The sequence below is a fragment of the Chelonia mydas genome, chromosome 10, assembly GCF_015237465.2.
Source record: "Chelonia mydas isolate rCheMyd1 chromosome 10, rCheMyd1.pri.v2, whole genome shotgun sequence".
Lineage (NCBI taxonomy): Eukaryota > Metazoa > Chordata > Testudines > Cheloniidae > Chelonia > Chelonia mydas.
In genome coordinates this window covers 32,637,680-32,656,636 of record NC_051250.2, presented here as the reverse complement: position 1 = coordinate 32,656,636, position 18,957 = coordinate 32,637,680, and the positions used below count along the sequence as shown (strand labels likewise).

Genomic DNA, 18,957 nt, shown 5'->3' with positions numbered 1-18,957 from the left:
AGTCATCTGCTTTTCCTTAATGTTTTCTGCCATTTCGCTTATGCTTCTCTCAGCTGTTCTGTCAGACAGGCAATTCTTTTATTCTAGATATGATTGTATGTTTATTTGGCAAATCATTGAACAAAATCTCCGAACTGCTGAGAAAAACTTTTGATATGTTCCCCCTCTGTAAATGGCTTTCAGTTTTTTGCAATGCACTGTGCAATCTTGTAACTTTCTTCTGTAGCTTGATTTTTACTCACACTTAAGCTTTTAAAAACACTGCTTTGCTTCTCATTTCCTGCTACTGCGTTTTTGATCGATTCAGTCTTGTCTGCTTCGTCAAGAAAGGTTTTCTCGTGCTTCGTTTCAAAATGTCATCGAACACTTGATGTGCGATAAACAACACTTTCACAACAGAAAGCACAAACAGCACGGTTCTTCTTTTGAATAAATCCAGATGTGTCTGTCCAAGAAGGCTGAAATGTACGGACATCTAACTTTGCTTTCTTAGGAGCTGCCATTTTTTCAAATGTTCCCCTCAACTGTCAGTGGGGGGAAAAATGGCGACATAGGGCACGCACAAGGTCAAACGCAGACATGGTCTGATATAAGCAGCAAACCAGGACCAGGAACAACTTTTAAAGTGGTGGTGCTGAGCTGCGCCCCCTCTTGCCCCTGTCTGCACCCCTCACTGCCTCAGGCTGGGGCCAGTGGGCCTCAGGCTGGGGCCAGCTGCAGAGCGCTGTGCCGAGGCCAGGAGCAGAGCCCCGGGCTTGCTGCTGGTACCCCAGGCCTGCAGCAGGCTAAGCGGGGCCAGAGGCCCGGACCCCAGCTGGCATGGGGCTGGAACCCCAGACTGGCAGTGAGGTAAGCGGGGTCTGGCAGCTGGTATCCCAGGCCTGCAGCGGGCTGAGCAGGGCCGGCGGCCGGAATCCCAGACTGGCAGCGGGCTGAGTGGCTCAACTCTCTGCCGGTCTGGGGTTCTGGCCGCCAGCTCCTGCCAGCTGGGGTCCTGGCTGCCGGCCCCACTCAGCCCCGCAGCCGGCCTTCTATTCTATCCGATGGCTCCTGCCAGCCGGGGTCCCAGCCTCCAAGCCCGCTGCCAGCCTGGGGTTCTGTTCATCCAGGCAGGCAGCAGGCTGAGCAGGGCCGAAGGCTGGGACCCCAGGACCCACAACCCCTCATCCCCAGCCCCATCCCAGAACCCACAGCCCCAGCCAGAGCCCTAGCCCTCCCCCTCCCCCCCCACCCCAACCCCCAATTTCATGAGCATTCATGGCTCACCATACAATTTCCATACTCAGATGTGGCCCTTGGGCCAAAAAGTTTGCCCACCCCCTGGGTTAGGCCTTGAGCATGTGGGAAAGACCCACCAGGGAGACACCTGGGAAAGAATTTTCTGTAGTAACTCAGAGCCCTCCCTATCTAGTGTCCCATCTCTGCAGTTTCATATATGAGTTCCTTCAGCACTCCTGGATGAATACCATCTGGTCCTGATGACTTATTACTGTTTAATTTATCAATTTGTTCCAAAACCACCTCTAATGACACCTCAATCTGGGACAGTACCTCAGATTTGTCACCTAAAAAGAATGACTTAGGTGTGGGAATTTCCTCACATCCTCTGCAGTGAAGACTAATGCAGAGACTTCATTTAGCTTCTCTGTAACAGTGTTTTCTTCTTTGAGTGCTCCTTTAGCACCTTAGTTGTCCAGTGGCCCCACTGATTGTTTAGCAGGCTTTCAGCTTCTGATGTACTTAAAAAATAAATCTGCTGTTAGTTTTTGTGTCTTTTGCTATTGGTCTTCAAATTCTTTTTTGGCCTGCCTGATTATACTTTTACACTTGCCACAGTTTATGCTCCTTTCTATTTTCCTCAGTAGGATTTGACCTCCATGTTTCAGAAAATGTTTTTTTGTCTCTAACTGCCTATTTTACTCTGTTGTTTAGCCATGGTCACATTTTTTTGATCCTCTTACTACTTTTGTTTATGTGAGGTATACATATAATTTGAGCCTTTATTATGGTGTTTTTTAAAATTTTCCATGAAGCTTACAGGCATTTCACTCGTGACTGTTCCTTTTGATTTCTGTTTAACTAGCCTCCTCATTTTTGTTTAGTTCCCCTTTTTGAAGTTAAATGCTACTGTGGTGGGTTTCTTTGGTATTTTCCCTCCTGCAAGGATGTTAAATTTAATTACATGATTGTTGCTGTTACTGAGCGGTTCAGCTATATTTGTCTCTTAGACCAGAACCTGTGCTTCACGTAGGACTAAATCCAGAATGGCTCCAAGAAGTAGTCATTAATGGTATCTTGAAATTTTATCTCTGCATCACACCTTGAGGTAACATGTTCCCAGTCAATATGGGGATAGTTGAAATCCCCCATTATTATTGAGTTTTCTGATTTTGTGGCATCTCTAATCAACCTGAGTATTTCACAATCACTGTCAACATCCCAGTGAGGCGGTTGATAATATATTCTTATTGCTATATTCTATATTATTTGAGCATGGAATTTATGTCCATAGAGATTCTATGGTACAGTTGGATTCATTTAAAATTTTCACTGTATGCTTCCTTTCACATATAGTGTCACTCTCCCACCACTGTGACCTACATGGCCATTCTTATATACTTGGTACCTGATATTACCATGTCCCATGGATTATCATCATTCCACCAAGTTTTTGTGATGTCTGTTATATAAATATCCTCATTTAATACCAGGCACTCAAGTTCAGCCATCTAGTATTTAGATTTCTTCCATTTTTATGCAAGCACTTACAAATGTTGGGTTTTTGTTTTTTGTTTTGAGGGGATGGGTTATTGCCCTAAATTTAGGGAATATTAGGTATATCTGGTTCTTAAGCTTCCTCTCTAAACTCCCTCGCAAAACTCCCCTGTTTTCTGCTCCTGTTCACTCGCTCTTCTGGTCGCTTACGAGCTGGCTTTTTAAACCCCTCTTCTCCCTCAGTTAGCCCCAGCCTCTTGTCAAGATATCCTAAAGGGATTAGGGGTCTAAGGATGGCAAAGTGGAGCCTCATTAGGAAGCTCTCAGCCTTGCCTCGCAGGCCAGTAGGCTCAGCACATAAACTTAAATAAAGCAGGCACAAGGTAAGCAAGCACACAACAACAAACAGACAGCAGTGTTACTCCAACGGTCACATAAAGTCACTCCTCCACCTAGAGAGCTCCCAGATCCGCGTTTGCTGTTCCTGTTCTCTTGCCATCTATTAGTAACTGCACTGGGAAGGCAGAATCCCACAGATGGCAGGAGGCTGGGAGCAAGGGTGAAGGAGTTGGGGATGCAGGTTGTGCTCTTGTGAATTCTCCTAGTTGAGGGTAAGGGCCCAGGCAGGCACATGCGCATCCTGCAGATGAATGCATGGCTGTATAGATGGTGTTGACAGGAAGGCTTCAGCTTCCTCCACCATGGAATGCTGTTCCAGGAAGAAGTCTGCTGGGAATAGGTGGTGTCCACTTCACCAAGAAGGGAAAGAGAATTGTCTCGCACCATCTTGCCAACCTAGTGAGGAAGGCTTTAAATTAGTTTCAAAGGGGGGAGGTGACAAAAGCACACAGGGAAGCATAAAAAAAAGGAATGTTAGCAGAGGGGTAGAAGTTGTTACGGAGACATGGAAAATTACAAAAGGTCATAGGAGCAACAAGGGAAATCAGTGGGGGAATCAGCTAAACATCTTAGATGTCTATATACAGATCCAAAGAGTATGGGGAATGAGCAGTAAGAACTGGATGTATTAGTACATAAGCTAAACTATGACTTAATTGGTGTCATAGAGACTTGATGAGAAGTCTCATGACTGGAATATTGATATAGAGGGATATAGCTTGTTCAGGAAGGATAAAAAGGGAGATGGGTTGCATAATACCTCAAGGTTCTGAGGTCCAGAAGGAGATGAGAGGCAAACTAGTTGAAAGTCTCCAGGTAGGGGTCTACTGTTGACCCCCAAATCAGGAAGAGAAGGTGGATGAGGCATTTCCAGAACAAATAGCTGAAATATCCAAAACACAAAGCCTGGTAGCAATGGGGGACTTGAACTACCCAAGCATCTGTTGGAAAAGTAATACAGTAACTCCTCACTTAATGTAGTCCTGGTTAACATTGCTTCATTGTTACGTCTCTGATCAGTTAGAGAACATGCTTGTTTAAAGTTGCACAATGCTCCCTTATAACATTGTTTGGCTGCCTCCTGCTTTGTCCGCTGCTTGCAGAAAGAGCAGCCTGTTGGAGCTAGTTGGTGGGGGCTTGAAACCAGGGTGGGCTGGCAGCCCCCCTATCAGCTCCTCTAAGTTCCCTGTGCGGCGGGCTGTCAAGTGCTGGGCAGTTCAGGTGTTGCTCCCCCTCACTGCCGTGTGCTGCTCCTGCCCTCTGCCTTAGAGCTGCTCCCGGGAGCCTCCTGCTTGTTGTGCAGGGGCTGTGGGGGAAAAGGGGTGCTGATGTCAGGGTGTTCCCTCCCCCCACTCCTGTACCCCATCTCCACAGAGCGGGGGGAACACACAGGTATCAGGATGGAGGAAGCTTGCTGGCAGTAGCTGCTATCTCAACTTGCTGATCTACTTAAAAAGGCAGTGTACTGAGAGTGGGGTCAGCGTACTTAAAGGGGCAATGTGTGTGTCTCTCACACACACGAACATACACACACACACACACGATGTTTGTCTGTCTCTCTCTCACACACACACATGGTGTGTGTGTGTGTGTCTCTCTCTCACACACACGCACACATGCACAGCCCGGCACTTTGGAAAGTGGAAGGAGTAGTGTGCTCCAGTGGGGTAGCGTGGGTTCATCATTATGTTCAGTTTCCGCAGGGAATGTTTGCAGCCACTGCCATGTGTCTGTTGTGTCTTCTCCCTCCGTTAGTGCTGCCTTGTAGAATGTGAACATACATTAACAATGTGTTAACCCTTGAGGGCTCAGCCGAGCGTTAGCTCATCATTTAGCAGTAAGGCATTCACTGGGAAATATACCACCCTCTAACTCCACCACCTCAACCAAGCTTCACAATCATCATTGCTGTGTACAGTATTAAATTGTTTGTTTAAAACTTATACTCTGTGTGTGTGTGTGTGTGTGTGTGTGTGTGTAATGTCTTTAGTCTGGCGAAAAACATTTCCCTGGAACCTAACCACCCCGATTTACATTAATTCTTATGGGGAAATTGGATTAGCTTAACATCGTTTTGTCTAAAGTAGCATTTTTCAGGAACATAATTACAACATTAAGCAAAGAGTTACTGTACAGTAAAAAACAAAATTTTCCAGTAAGTTCTTGGAATGTACCGAGGACAGTTTTTTGTTTCAGACAGTGGAGGAAGTAACCACAGGACAGCCATTTTAGACTTCATTCTGATCAGCAGAAAGGAATTGGTAGTGAATCTGAAGGTGAAAGGCAATTTGAAGGAAGGTGTAGGTCCTCTGCTTAGCGGGGCAGGAGAACTAATAACTGATAACATCAAAAGAAGTCTGAGGAATTTAATTCTGTTTTGCTTCAGTCTTCAGTAAAAAGGTTAATGGTGACCAGATACTCAACACAATTAATATTAACAACAAGAAGGAAGGACCACAAGCCAAAATAGGGAAAGAACAGGATAAAGAATATTAAAATATACTCAAGTCAGCAGGACTTGATGAAATTCATCGTAGGGTACTTAAGGAACGAGCTGGAGCAGTCTGAGGACCATTAGTGATTATCCTGGAGAACTCATGGAAGACGAGAGAGGTCCCAGAGGATTGGCGAAAGGCGAACATAGTGCTATTTTCATAAAGAAAACAAAGAGGACCCAGGGAATTATAGAACAGTCAACATAAAGTCGATACCTGGAAAAATACTGGAATAAATTACTAAAAAATCAATTTGTAAGCACCTGAAGGTTACTAGGGTTATAGGATCGAGCCAGCATGGATTTGTCAAGAACAAATCTTTCCAAACCAACCTGATTTCCTTCCTTGAGAGGGTTACTGGCGTAGTGGATGGGGGGAGTAGTAGACATGATATCTTGATTTTAATAGAACTTCTGACACAGTCCCACGTGACATTCTCATAAGCAAACTAGAGAAATGTGGTCTAGATGAAATTGCCATAAGATTGATGCACAACTGGTTGAAGGGACATACTCAAAGAACAGTTATCAATAATTTGCTGTCAAACTGGGAGGGCGTAATCTATAGTGGAGTCCCACAGGAGTCAGTCCTGGGTCCTGAACTGTTCAATATTTTCAACAGTGACTTGGATAATGAAGTGGAGATTATGCTTATAAACTTTGCAGATGACACCAAGATGGAAGTTGTTGCAGGCACGTTGGAGGACAGGATTATAATTTAAAATGACCGTGACAATTTAGAGCTTTGGTCTGAATTCAACAAGATGAAATTCAATGAAGTTAAGTGTTAAATACTTCACTTAGGAAGGACAAATCAAATCATAACTACAAAATGGAGAATAACTGACTGGGTGGTAGTACTGCTGCAAAGGATCCTGGGTGTTCACAGATTGAATATGAGTTAAGAATGTGATGCAGTTGTGGAAAAGGCTAATATCATTCTGGGGTGTCGGATGTAAGACATGGGAGTATAATTGTCCCACTCTACTCGACTTGTAGAAACCCTAATCCCCCACCCCATTGTGCTAGGCTCTCTTCCTCTCCTAGAAGTCAAGCCTGTCCTAAAGACCCACTTCTGTGAGGCCTCCAAATGGAAGAATTGTGGAAAGGGGGAATAAAAACAGTTAACTAAAGCAGTTCCTTTGTCTGGGTCTCCTAGTGCGTCCTTCCTGTCCTATGGATTGTGCGCTCTTTGTTGCAGAGACAGGATGGACCTGAGGCTAGTATTCTGAACAGGACTGAGCACCTTGTTAGCTCTAACAGTTAAGAAACACATGCAGAAATCTTCCAGGTGAAGTCCAGGTTACAGGTGTGTAACAGTGGCTGGAGGGTGTGTTACCATTCAAAAGCATTACTGCTTCTCACAAACAAGTTAGAGACCCAAGGAGTATAAAAATAACACACAGTCTGCAGAAGGTGGTTTGGGAGCTTCTGGGCTCTGTCTCATAATACGAGAACAAGGGAACATTCAATGACATTTAAAAGGTGGGAGATTCAAGATTGATAAAAAGAAATACTTTTTCACACAATGTGTAGATAGACTGTAGAACTCACTGGCACAAGAAGGTGTTGAGGCCAAGAACTTAGTAAGATTCAGAATTGTTATTGTTAATGATGCCAAAAAGAGTATTGGGAAGGAAATAAAACATCAGGCTACAGGGCTTAAGCCAATCTCTAAATATTAGGATGAGACCTTCCTGGGAGGAAATCACCTCACATCTTCCCGCTGCAGCATCTCTTGCACCTTCCTCTGAAGCATCAGACACAGGTCACTGCTGGAGGCGGGACACAGGACTAGATGGACCACAGGTCTGATCTAGCCTGGCAATGCCTGTGTTCCTGTGGATTTCAGTTACTCTCCTTAAGCAAAGCACCCAAACTAGCTTAAGTCTGACCCCAATGAGAGAACTCAGAAAGTGAGCCTTCCTGCTGCTGTACCTCATTGATCCGTAACAAATAACTTCATTTTGGCGGTGGCCACAAAAACTGGATTCAAAAAGATACAAAAACTGTATTTTGCGAATACAGACTAACATGGCTGCTACTCTAAAAACTAGATTGTTGTAATTCTGTAGTGGTTGGGTTGCTTTACGGTCAAGCATAGTACACATACAAGAATTTTACAAAGTCCTGATTAGCAAGCTTTTAGCAAATTGGCTCTTAGCACAGAGCAAGCTGAAGGCATTCATTTACTTCTCTTCATTAAGGGGTTCAGGGTCCTGAGTCATGAAAAAAGTACTTAGCACCTCATGGTGCTAACCCCAAGATTCCACATGCCAGCCAGTTATCCAAGTTACAAGACATACATGCCCAGATCACAAAGTTAGGGCTTGTCTACATACTCTCTGGAGGTGATTTCTGGAGGTGTTTGTCAGAAGCTGGGAATGGGCCACATGGGAAGGATCATTTGATGATTGCCTGTTCTGTTCATTCCCTCTGAAGCTTCTGGCATTAGTCACTGTTGGCAGACAGGATACTGGACTAGATGGACCTTTGGTCTGACCCAGTATGGCCGTTCTTATGTTCTAAAGCAGTGGTTCTCAAACTTTTGTACTGGTGACCCCTTTCACACAGCAAGCCTCTGACCCCCCTCCCCTTATAAATTAAAAAACACATTTTTTATATTTAACACTCTTATAAATGCTGGAGGCGAAGCAGGATTTGTGGGTGGAGGCTGATGGGCCATGACCCGCCATGTAATAATATTGCAACCCCGTGAGGGGTTGTAATCCCTAGTTAGAGAACCCCTGTTCTAAAGTGTGCTAACATGTTGTGTAATAACTAGTCCATATAGACTAGTGGTTCTCAACTGGGGGGTCTGTGGAGCAGTGCAGGGCTAAAGCCGGCAGCCCCCTCCATCCCAGCTGGGAGAGGCATGGGTCTAAAGGCAGCACCCATCCCCCCATCAAGCCCCCAAAGCCGGAGCAGTGTGGTGCTGAAGCCGGCAAACCTCCCTGCCCCCCGCAAGCCAGGAGCAGCAGGGGGCTGAAGCTGGGAGCCCCTACCCCCCCTGCCCCAAAGCTGGGAGCCCCCACCCCCCGACTCCTGCTGGGCCCTGGCATTTTTATAGCATGTTAAGGGGGGTCCTCAGCAAGAAAAAGGTTGAGAACCCCTGCTGTAGACCATGCTGGTGCATGTTAAAGGTTCCCGAGTGCGCTTCTATGTTAAAGCACACTGGGGAACCATCAGTGCGCACCAGCAGGGTCTACATGGACCAATTAATATACAACAATTTAGCACACTTTAGAAATCACCCCTTCCCTTCCCCTCCTGTTCCCCCCCCCACCCCCCATGTAGCACATTACCCCATGGGTAGAAAAGCCCTTAGAACAAAGGTCAGTGTGGTGACAGATCATCTCATGTTGTATCAGAGGCATCTCTGTATGAAAAAGGATTATGAAACCAATGAGCCATAGAGTAGTTTTTCTATGCTCTTCAAAAAGTAAGGTGGCAGAGTGGCATCTCTTCAGAAAAAGAGTTATGTTTAGTTAGTTATGTGGATGTTTAGTTGGAGAAGTGCAACCATAATTCTGAAATTCTTGTGTGTCTAAGGGATTGTCTACCTGGGGACACTCATGAGAGTTAATCTGAATTAATTTTTAAAGTGGATTAGTTAAACTGCATTAAATCTCTTTGTGGACACTCTTATTCAGAATTAAAGTAGAAGTGAATCTAAACTAATTGATTTCTAAGAGAAATCAAACTAAATCCATTTTAAGAGTGTCCACACAGGGGTTTATGAGATTTAATAAATGCACTTTAAATTCGCACTTTTTGTTAATTTGGATTAATTCCTTGAGTGTACCCATGTAGACAAGCCCTAACATGCTTGAAAGGTAATGTAGACTAAAACCTCTGTGATGTGCCTGCAACTTTGATGTCACTGTAAATATTTTTATGGGGGAATTTCCTTAGCTTTTTACATAGTCCTAATGTGGAACTGGGGTATGCAGGAGGGGAGCCACACTAATGTACACTGATAAGATCCTTAGCCAGGGAGCCCATCTCTGAGTCTTGGGCAATGTCACAGGTGCTCCATCTGGGATATGAATCAGCCCCTGGTGAGCTGTATGTTAATAACTTCTGTAATTAACCTTCAATCAATGAAATGTTGGTGCTATGCTTTAGATCTGAGATAGGGGAATACTATGAACTACTTCTGTTTCTTTTCTGCTTTGTGGTTTGTCATCTTTGCTACAAAGTTGCAGAAAAGCATTAGCTCTCCTGAACTCTGGAGAACACATCTCTCAATTAATAGTGTCCAATTCACTTCCCATTCTGTAGAAAAATTTTACCTTTGCACCCAATGTAACCTACCAATTTTGAGGATGGTATCACTTTTCTTGTGGATTTCAGAGTGGGGTCTGAAACTGCAGCTAAGTGTCCCTTATAAACCCAATTTGAACAATGGAGTGACTGCTCTCTTTCTAATAATGTTGGATGCAGCAGGGTTAGAAAGTGTTTTTAAAATGTTCTTAATTCTGTGGTCATGCAGTCGCCTCTGGATAAGACTCTCCTAGAAATGCACACCGCAGACTGACTTCACTGTAAGCTGCTGGGTGATGAGAATAGAAACTCCAGTGGTTCCTGTCTTTGGTCTTACTGGAGTCTGTGTTGTTGGCTCTTAGCCCTTTCTGCCCCCCTCCACATTCCTGGGAGTTTTATTTACTTTCCAAACCTGTAGAGGGCCTGCTTTGCATAAGTATGACTGTGGTCTTTGCTGCAGGACATCATTCCCTAGAGTGCTGCTCATTGATTAGAGAGCTAGCTGGCTGGCTGGGAGCAGTGCCATCTGGTGACAAAAGAGCTGCAGCTGTCAGAGAGCCTGTGCACTGAAAGAAAGAAGTTTGTAAGCTGATCACATTTATCTCGGCCAGTCCAGGTATTTTCCTGCTATATGGCACATCATTTTGCTGGGATTCTTGGCCAGCCACGTACAAGTACTGTTCCCATTTCCCTATAGCACAGACGTGGGCAAACTATGGCCTGTGGGCCACATCCGGCCCGGCACTTGAGCTCCCGGCCATGGAGGCTAGCCTCCGGCCCCTCCCCTGTTGTCCCCCCTCCCCTGCAGCTACGCCGCTGTATGGGCAGTGCTCTGGGCGGCGGGGCAGCGCGCTCCTGCAGGGCAGCGCGGTAGCGTGTCTGTCTCTGGCCGAGTGGCGCAGCTGCCAGACATGCTGCTCTGAGCACCATGGTAAGGGAGCAGGGGGTCCTGGGGGGTTGGATAAGGGGCAAGGGGTCCTGGGGGGGCAGTCAGGGGACAGGGAGCAGAGGGTGGTTGGATGGAGCGGAGGTTCTGGTGGGGGGGGGGGCGGTCAGGGGACGAGGAACAGGGGCAGGTTGGATAAGCGTGGGAGTCCCAGGGGGCCTGTCGGGGTGGGGGTACGGATAGGGGTTGGGCAGTCAGGGGAGGGGGGCTGGGTAGGGTCCTGGGGAGCAGGGGTGTGGATAGGGGTTGGGGCAGTCAGGGGACAGGGAGCAGGGGGGGTTGGATAGGGGTGGGGTCCCAGGGGAGCGGTTAGGGTCGGGGGGTCTCAGGAGGGGGTGGTCAGGAGACAAGGAGTGGGGAGGTTGGATGGGTCAGGGGTTCTGAGGGGGGTAGTTGGGGCAGGAAGTGGGAGGGGTCGGATAGGGGGCGGGGGCCAGGCTGTTTGGGGAGGCACAACCTTCCCTATTTGGCCCTCCGTACAGTTTTGCAACCCCGATGTGGCCCTCACCAAAAAGTTTGCCCACCCGTGCTATAGCAGCTGAGTTCAGAGCTGTTTTGGGAGCAGTCAGTTTGAACTGTAAGCTGTCTTCACTGCAGTTGTGTTTTATTCCATTCAAACCAGTCTCCAGAAATTTTCCTTAAGCATTTTGCAGTAAGTTTGGCAGAGGTTCGATAATGGCCAATTACATTCAGAGAGCAGGGATTTATTTTTTAAGGTATAGGAATTTGGGAATGATGTGCTATGCTATAAATAGGAGTGGATCAGAGGAGCTCAGAGCTCTGTTCAGGGGTCTGGAATGAACAAAACCTGAACCAGATGCTGAAAACTTTTCTTTCTGGCCTGGGGGCAGGGACGTTCTTGTCAGATTCCTGAGGTTTTGCCATTCACTGTTTGTTTTTTCTGGCTGTACAAACCCTGCTATTGAGACCCTACCTGGCATCCAATTCATTTCACATCTTTAAGGTGACTGATTGGGCTGCCATCTTTAATCACATGAAAGGCGTCACTTTTCTGTGTCAAAAGGGGGAGCTGTGTGGACACAGAGGAAACACCTCACCAATTACCAAGACACATACTTGAACCAATGTCTTGCATGCACTTGAAAATATTTTGATCATCCATTGGAAATAAACACTGATCTAAAAAAAATAATTGTGCATTGTCGGCATTAATTATGACATTTTGTTTTGCTAGTTAAGAAGAAGCCTACATGGTGAGGAAATAGTTGCGGGGGGGGGAAGTAGCAGACACCAAAGGGGCTGGATTTCAGTGAGATCCCTGCTCATGCTGTTCAGTTCCACTCAGATTCATTCTTTTGACATTTGGGGGCCTGGACCTCGACTCTAGACAAGATGTGCTCAGAGCATGTGAAATCAGACCCTGTTCTGCTTCTGATTTTGCAAGGCATGTAGTGATTTGTGCTCAGTGATGGTAGATGACTCAAACCCCTCCTTTGGACAAAAACCTCATTTTACTGTGGCACTAAATCTAGTTACACATCATGTGCCATCGTGCATAATCAGAGGGACTCAGAGACATCCGTTGGAGTGACTTCACTTAACCCTTTGTAATGCAGCTGGTGATGCTGTGCTGTGGAAAGCTTGCATTTGAAAAGTGACACCAAGCCCATTTTCTCACCGTTCTGATGTGATTAGCTTGCACTTCGTTTCTGTGGAAGGTATGAAGGGAACCGAGTTCAAATGCAGCAACTTAAAAGGGAAACCCAATGTGGGAAGGGTTCAGGGAAGCTCTTGCAAAGCAGGAAGTAAGAACTGGTGTATTTGCAGTGGATCGGACCCCTATGTTATGGTTTCACAGTGGATTGGACCCCTATGTTATGGGTTGGCCATTTCTGAGTTGTGATTTTTGCCATACTGCCACAGAATTGTCCGAAGGAGCGGCAGGGAAAACTAAAGCTGAATCAAAGCAAACCCATTCTTACTGCTAATGTCCAAGGATCTCCTGTCTGAGAGATGGACATCAAGGATGACAAGGAGTGAGTTATTTATTGTGATAAATGGGAATGTAAATTCAGACTGAAATGGATGAAAATAACTAACAATACACCAACAAACTTCATTCTACCAGATGCCAGTGTTCAAAGTCTGGGCTACATGGCAGGTAACAGTCAGTGTAATAGCCAATTCCTGGGCCACCCAACACAAATGGCAGCCTCTGTGGGGGAAGCCAGGATGAAAGTGCTCTGACACACATTCATACCCAGTTTTCCAGCCTGGATGCCAGCGTACGAACAGCATACTCGGCTGTCGAGTTTTGCAGAGGGTAGCATTGGGCTAGTGAAGGTGACAGAGAATAAAGAAGAGCTGGTTCATGGTAACACCCACAATGAGGATGGATGGTCTTGTGGTCAAGGTACTGAACTGGCTGAGGCTTGGGAGATCTGGGTTCAGTTCACTGCCCTGCCATAGACTCCCTGCGGGACCTTGGGGATTAGCCTTCCTTTCTCCCACACTTGGTCTGATCTCTTTAGGGACAGGGACTGTTCTTCGCTAAGTGTCTGTACAGCACCTACCATGGTGGGGCCCTCTTGGTCGGGGCCAGTAGGCACTGCTGTGATAAAAATATTCTATTATGAGGGTATAGAAGTCAGTTGGTTTCTTAGTGCTTTTTTGTGTCTACTCTGCATTCTGCTAACATTTGGTTTGAAGCCACTGGGCAGTCATTTCTGCACCTTAGAACTGTGCATTTTCCTGATTCCCATGTCCTGGCCTGGGGAAGGGGAACCATCCACTGTGGGGAAAAATCCACTCTTGCAATTTTTTAGCTAAATGTCCCCGATGGTAGTGGTGTCTGATTTTGGGAATTTACTGGGATGCTCTATGTCCTTTCTGCTGCGGAAATGCACGTGCCCTGGTACATCAGGTTCTATCGTTGTATTCCCTGCAGGATACTGGCATTGGAATGACCCAGGAGGAGCTTGTTTCTAATCTTGGCACCATTGCTCGATCTGGCTCGAAGGTAAGAGAGATGCCTCCTTCATGTTGTGTCCTCATGACCATTTTCATTCCCCTGAGGCTCCTCGATCCTGCATCTCCTTAGGCTCTATCGTGAAGGGGACCCCTGTTGGGAGGTGAAACCAGCTCAAGGCTCCATTGTCATTCCTGACCCATGAAGTGTGTGGTCATTGGTACTAGGACAACACTAAAGAACCATTTTCCTCTCATTGGGGAAGCAGGGTCCCATTAGCTGGGGGATGTGTCCTTATGTGTCCTCTGTTCTGTAGATCCAGGCTCTTTATATAGACATGGTGCACTTGGCTGTGCCGCTTTGTAAAAGCAAACTTCTTTCCCCCAAGGCATCGTGATCCAGATCCACAAGCTCTCTACCTTCATGTTCTCTAAGTGCTGTCTGGGCCGCAAGTTGCAACACAGTTACTGGTGGGCCAGGGGTGGACACAGCTGTTTGCTGGTGCATATATTTGCCGGGTTTTCCCATCTCTGAAATCCCTATTCATTTCCTGCAACTGAACAATCACACCCCATTCTCTTTCTTCTCTCCCACCGGTTGCAGCAGGCACTGCCCTAGGCAACGCTTTTCTGTTCCAAAGCTGCAGTCACTGCTCCTCCCTTACTATGTTGCTCTGTAGGAGCAAGTCACTGGAGCTTCTTCTACTTGTGCTGTCCTCAGGAGGGTGAGCTCAGCCCCCCAGAGCGCTGACTGCTGCAAAGCAGTTGAAGGGGAGGAGTCCCCTTGGAGAGGAATGTTCTGGGGTGCCAGGCTCACACTGAGCAAACAACAACAGGCTGAGTCAGGGGGCGTGGGGAGAGCAGCTGTGGGGGTTTGGGAGGAGGCTGCAGCCTCCCAGCTGTAGCCGAGGGTCAGTGGACCTGCAGTCCAGTATACCTGCTACTCGTTGTCCCTACAGGCATTTCTGGATGCGCTGCAGAGCCAGGCGGAGGCCAGTAATAAGATCATTGGCCAGTTTGGAGTGGGCTTCTACTCTGCCTTCATGGTGGCTAATAAAGTGGAGGTGTACTCACAATCTGCAGAGTCCGGGAGCCCTGGCTACCACTGGTCTTCAGATGGGTAAGAGTCTGCAAAACTGGAATTATTGGATGCCAATGTATGAGAGAGAACGAGCGAGTGTTGTGACGTTGTCTGTAGCTCCATCTGGGTGGGGATTGGAAGCTGTGCAGGGAAGCGCAAGGTGAGGTAGGGCACTGGTCTTTTGCAGCTAGACACCTCGGTTAAAATCCTGCTTAGGTTACAAGTGAAAGTCTTCATTACAAAACCACCCTCCCATGTAACTCAGCAGCCTGGCTGTGCTGGCACAGAGCTTGGGTTTGAATAGCCAAGGCTGCTATAAGGCAAGAGAATGGTGCATTAGGAGAGCTGTGTGATGCCCTTCACCGCAGCCTCGCTGCTACGGGCTTGTTAAACAAGAAAACCACACGTGAATTCAGTCCTGCTAAGTGTGCCAGATTGACAGCCCTAGAGACTGACTGCAGTCTGCCCACAGAGCAGCCATGGCACAGACAGTACAAGCTTTCCCCTCTCCACCCCACCAATGGGCCTCAGTCCTGCCTTGAAGGGATACTGCAGGGGTGAGAAGGAAATCCAATCTCTCTGGGCTAGTCATTTTGCTGAGAATGCCAACAAGCAGACCTGTTGTGGTATGGGTTATAACATGGGCAAATGCCTTCTGTGAGCTAGACTTCCATATAGATCACCCACTCATTTAACACAGGCCACAGAATGTCCATCAGATGGCAGAAGCTTTGAGTTACTGCAGACTTGGACCAGAGCCCTAGATGTGAAAATCTCCACCTCCTATTAAAAGCCCGTGGGAAGAAAGAATTTGCCGAGTTTATAAATCCCTGAAAACAGTTTTACAGTTGAAACTTCGGATCCTGTTGTGTTCCAGATAATAATCCGCTTTATTGTGCTAAATGTCATAGTCCTCCTGCTTGTAACCTGTCAGGATCACTGAAGGATCACCTGCTATTCCTGCACCTTTCACAAAGTGCGTTTTCTACCCTTGAATTGGTGCTGCTCCCTGGAACATTTGACCCTCAGACAGATGGAGCAGTCACTCGGAACTAGAAAGAGTGGAGATGACCATTGGTAGGAAAGGGGACCCTGTAGCTCAGTGCAGAAGCCCTTCATCAGAGGGTGTCGCAGCAGTCTAGTGGAAATAATTGTAGACTGGGGCACACGTGCTGGACCAACAAAGAGCCATGCAGTCTGCTTGTCTGGAGCCTGGAGGGCTGCAAGTATCTGTATAAAATGGAGAAGATTTCAATTGCTTCCATGGAGGTTTAGCCCAGGCTGATGACATCACCCAGTGTGCAATGCTGTTGTCAGTAGAGGCTGCTGGTATTATGAAGCATTGTCTGGTGGGACCTGTAGTCTCCGCAGGCTACATCACCATATTGTATATCTGGGTGACCACATGTAAAACTCCTCAGTGCCTGACTTCCATTGACTTCAATGGGAGCTGGGTGCTGTAGTGTCATTTGTGCTTTGAAAATCGTCCCCTTGGTTAATGAAATGTTCCCTTTTCATTCTCCCTTGTTAATAAACATCCCCCAAGGAAAAGGTTTCTATGTGATGCTGTGTTTCTAATCCTAGCTCGGGAATGTTTGAGATCGCCGAAGCCTCTGGCGTCAGACCTGGGACCAAAATAATTATCCATCTCAAAGAGGAGTGCAAAGAGTTTGCGAATGAGGACCGCGTCAAAGGTGAGCAGGGTGCGGAAATGAAATGGTATTCTTTGGACTCCTGTAGCCCCTTCCCCCTGAGGATTGCTGTCCCCATCTCACAGAGGCCTGGAGAGGTGGTGGCAGAGCTTAGATTAGACTCCAGTGTCCTGACTCCTAGTCTGCACTGCACTGCACTGCACTCCAGCCTTTGATGCTTACACTTGTAAGTTGGCTGTCGGTTGATGCTGTCCCCCCTGTACCCCCCCCGAGGGTCAACATTTCATTGCCAGAGCCCCGTGGCTCTTCCCACTTTACACTCCTGCCCTTGTGGGGCTCCACATCGATGCTGTTGCTCTTGTGAAGATCGACTGGGCTTCTGGAGCCCTGTGGATGGGTGTAAGGGTTGCAGTGATGGGGATGAGGCACTGTGGGCTTGTCCCCTCTGTAGCTCTTCTACCACCGTGCTTTCTCTTCCTTTGAGCAGTCCCAGGCAAACCCTAATCCTCTCAGGTTATCTTGGAGCTGTGGAAAGCTCCATGGCCAGTATTAGAAACTCGGAAGTTCTCTCTTACTTGGGTGTTATTACAATGGGGTGGCTAATGTTTGTAAAGTGCTCTGAGATCCTCTGCTGAAGGGGCCTGGGAAGGGCAGAGGGTGATGAGATTTTAAGGGTGAGCTTGGGCAGATGGGATGTGTGCAGAGAATATCTGTCCTTTGCTCACCACAGGTGCTGCTCACCAAAGTAGAATGTGGCTCCTATTTATATAATCCAGGAGCAGCTTGCCAGCCCCAAAGGCCATTACTCCATCTCCTTCTACCTCTGTTCTAATCCAGGAATATACAGGGTGCTGCCAGTTTAACTCATTGACTTCTCCCAAAGAAATGGGAAAATCTGGTTGAATTGTCATGCCTGCTTTTTCTATAGACATGTCTGGGAGCTTAGACCCCCTAGTCTTTTAACCCTGGCTTAATTCCTTATATTTCACAGGGTAGGCGAGGAACTGTTAAAAGAAACATTGAGATTTCAAAATGTAGTTAGCAAATGAGAAGGTTATGGCAGGCTGCTAACCGTAACTTTGCCCACTTCCGCATAGGCATTGCAATGCAGTGTCTAATTACATGATCTGCTGCTATTTCCACAGACACCTGTCTGTTTTGTGAGCACAGTGGATGGTGTATTGTTTAAAATGTTTTACCACACATGCACATATGTGAATTTCATTTTAAAATGGTTCTAACATGGCCAAATGTAAACCAGTTTTTCCTGGGATCCTAAAAGTCACCTTTCCTCCCTAGGAACCATATTCCTGCCAGTTTCCAGCTCTCTACTCCACACTGCATAGGTGCTAGAGCTTGGGGAGGGGTGGGGGTTAAAGCAAGGATACCATATCTAATGGGAAAGTGTCCCCTTCCCTCTCTGGATCTCAAATAGCTGAATAATTTTTGCTCAAACTTTTCAAAGAAACTCACTTATCTCTGGGCAGAAACCAAGTCTCTTAAATTCTATCCTGACAAGGGAAAGATTCAGGAGGTTGTGAGCCACGGTAAAAGCTGGGTAACCATGGAAACACTTGAATCCCCACCCTTTAACTGTAGGTGTCCCTATGTTCTCCTCGCTCCGTAATGTTTTGAGATCCTGTGCTGAGAAGTGCTGGTCACTACAGAATTGGCTGTGCCATACCAAAGTTGTAACTGTAGAAGCAAGAGAGAGAAAAGTCCTTTAACGTCGTCCTCTCCTCTCCCTGGGGCCAGTGCAGGATTATTCGCTAGAGGTTTTTTCTGGCATTTTGCTGAGTCTAGTTTTATATGCCCTAACCAATCCACCCCTTCCCTCGGGAGAGGGTTCTACAGCTTGATGGCTCTCACTGATATTCAGCCAAAATATTCCCTTCCCTCTGTCCCATTACTCCTACTTGTACCTCAGAGTGCTACATTAAATACTCCTCTCCCACTTAGGTATTCACGCAGTTCAGATGTTTGTAGACTGTTCTCACCGCCACTACCTCCAGTCACCATCCTTTTGCTAAGCTAAACATTCAATCTCTCCAGGCCACTAACATTCTTTGTTGCTCTTTTCTGAGCTCCTTCAGTCCATGAATTTTTTCTGATTACCTGATGGGCTGTGGGAAAACATGGTGGGGGGCAGGAGCAGGCTGCAGTGGAGAGCAGGGACACTTCAAAGGAGCTAACCTGTGCTGATATGACAGGTTCCCATAGCTCGTCTCAGTCACAACGATATGGTGGTTGAAACTGATAAGACCTGTGTTCTGGTTTTTTTGTTGAAAATGTTTCTCTCTGTTCCAGGGGTGGTGACAAAATACAGCAACTTCATCAGCTTTCCCCTCTTCCTCAACGGGAGACGCCTCAACACGTTACAGGTTAGACTGAGAGCCATGGACAGGGTAGTGACTAGGGGGGGAAACTTGTAACCCTGCAGTGGGCTCAGGAAATGAGTGAATGGGTCCAAAAAGGA

At 46.9% G+C, this 18,957-nt stretch overlaps 1 protein-coding gene across 1 annotated transcript in view; it reads left to right on the top strand.

Annotated features, from left to right (window-relative positions):
* Nucleotides 1–18,957, top strand: part of TRAP1 (TNF receptor associated protein 1) — a 78,570-nt gene that overhangs the window by 27,997 nt on the left and 31,616 nt on the right. Inside the window, exons 5-8 of the mRNA XM_037910492.2 lie at nucleotides 13,729–13,800; nucleotides 14,708–14,868; nucleotides 16,414–16,523; nucleotides 18,789–18,862. Coding sequence (XP_037766420.1) covers nucleotides 13,729–13,800; nucleotides 14,708–14,868; nucleotides 16,414–16,523; nucleotides 18,789–18,862 — 417 coding nt within the window. The remainder of the gene's footprint in view (nucleotides 1–13,728; nucleotides 13,801–14,707; nucleotides 14,869–16,413; nucleotides 16,524–18,788; nucleotides 18,863–18,957) is intronic.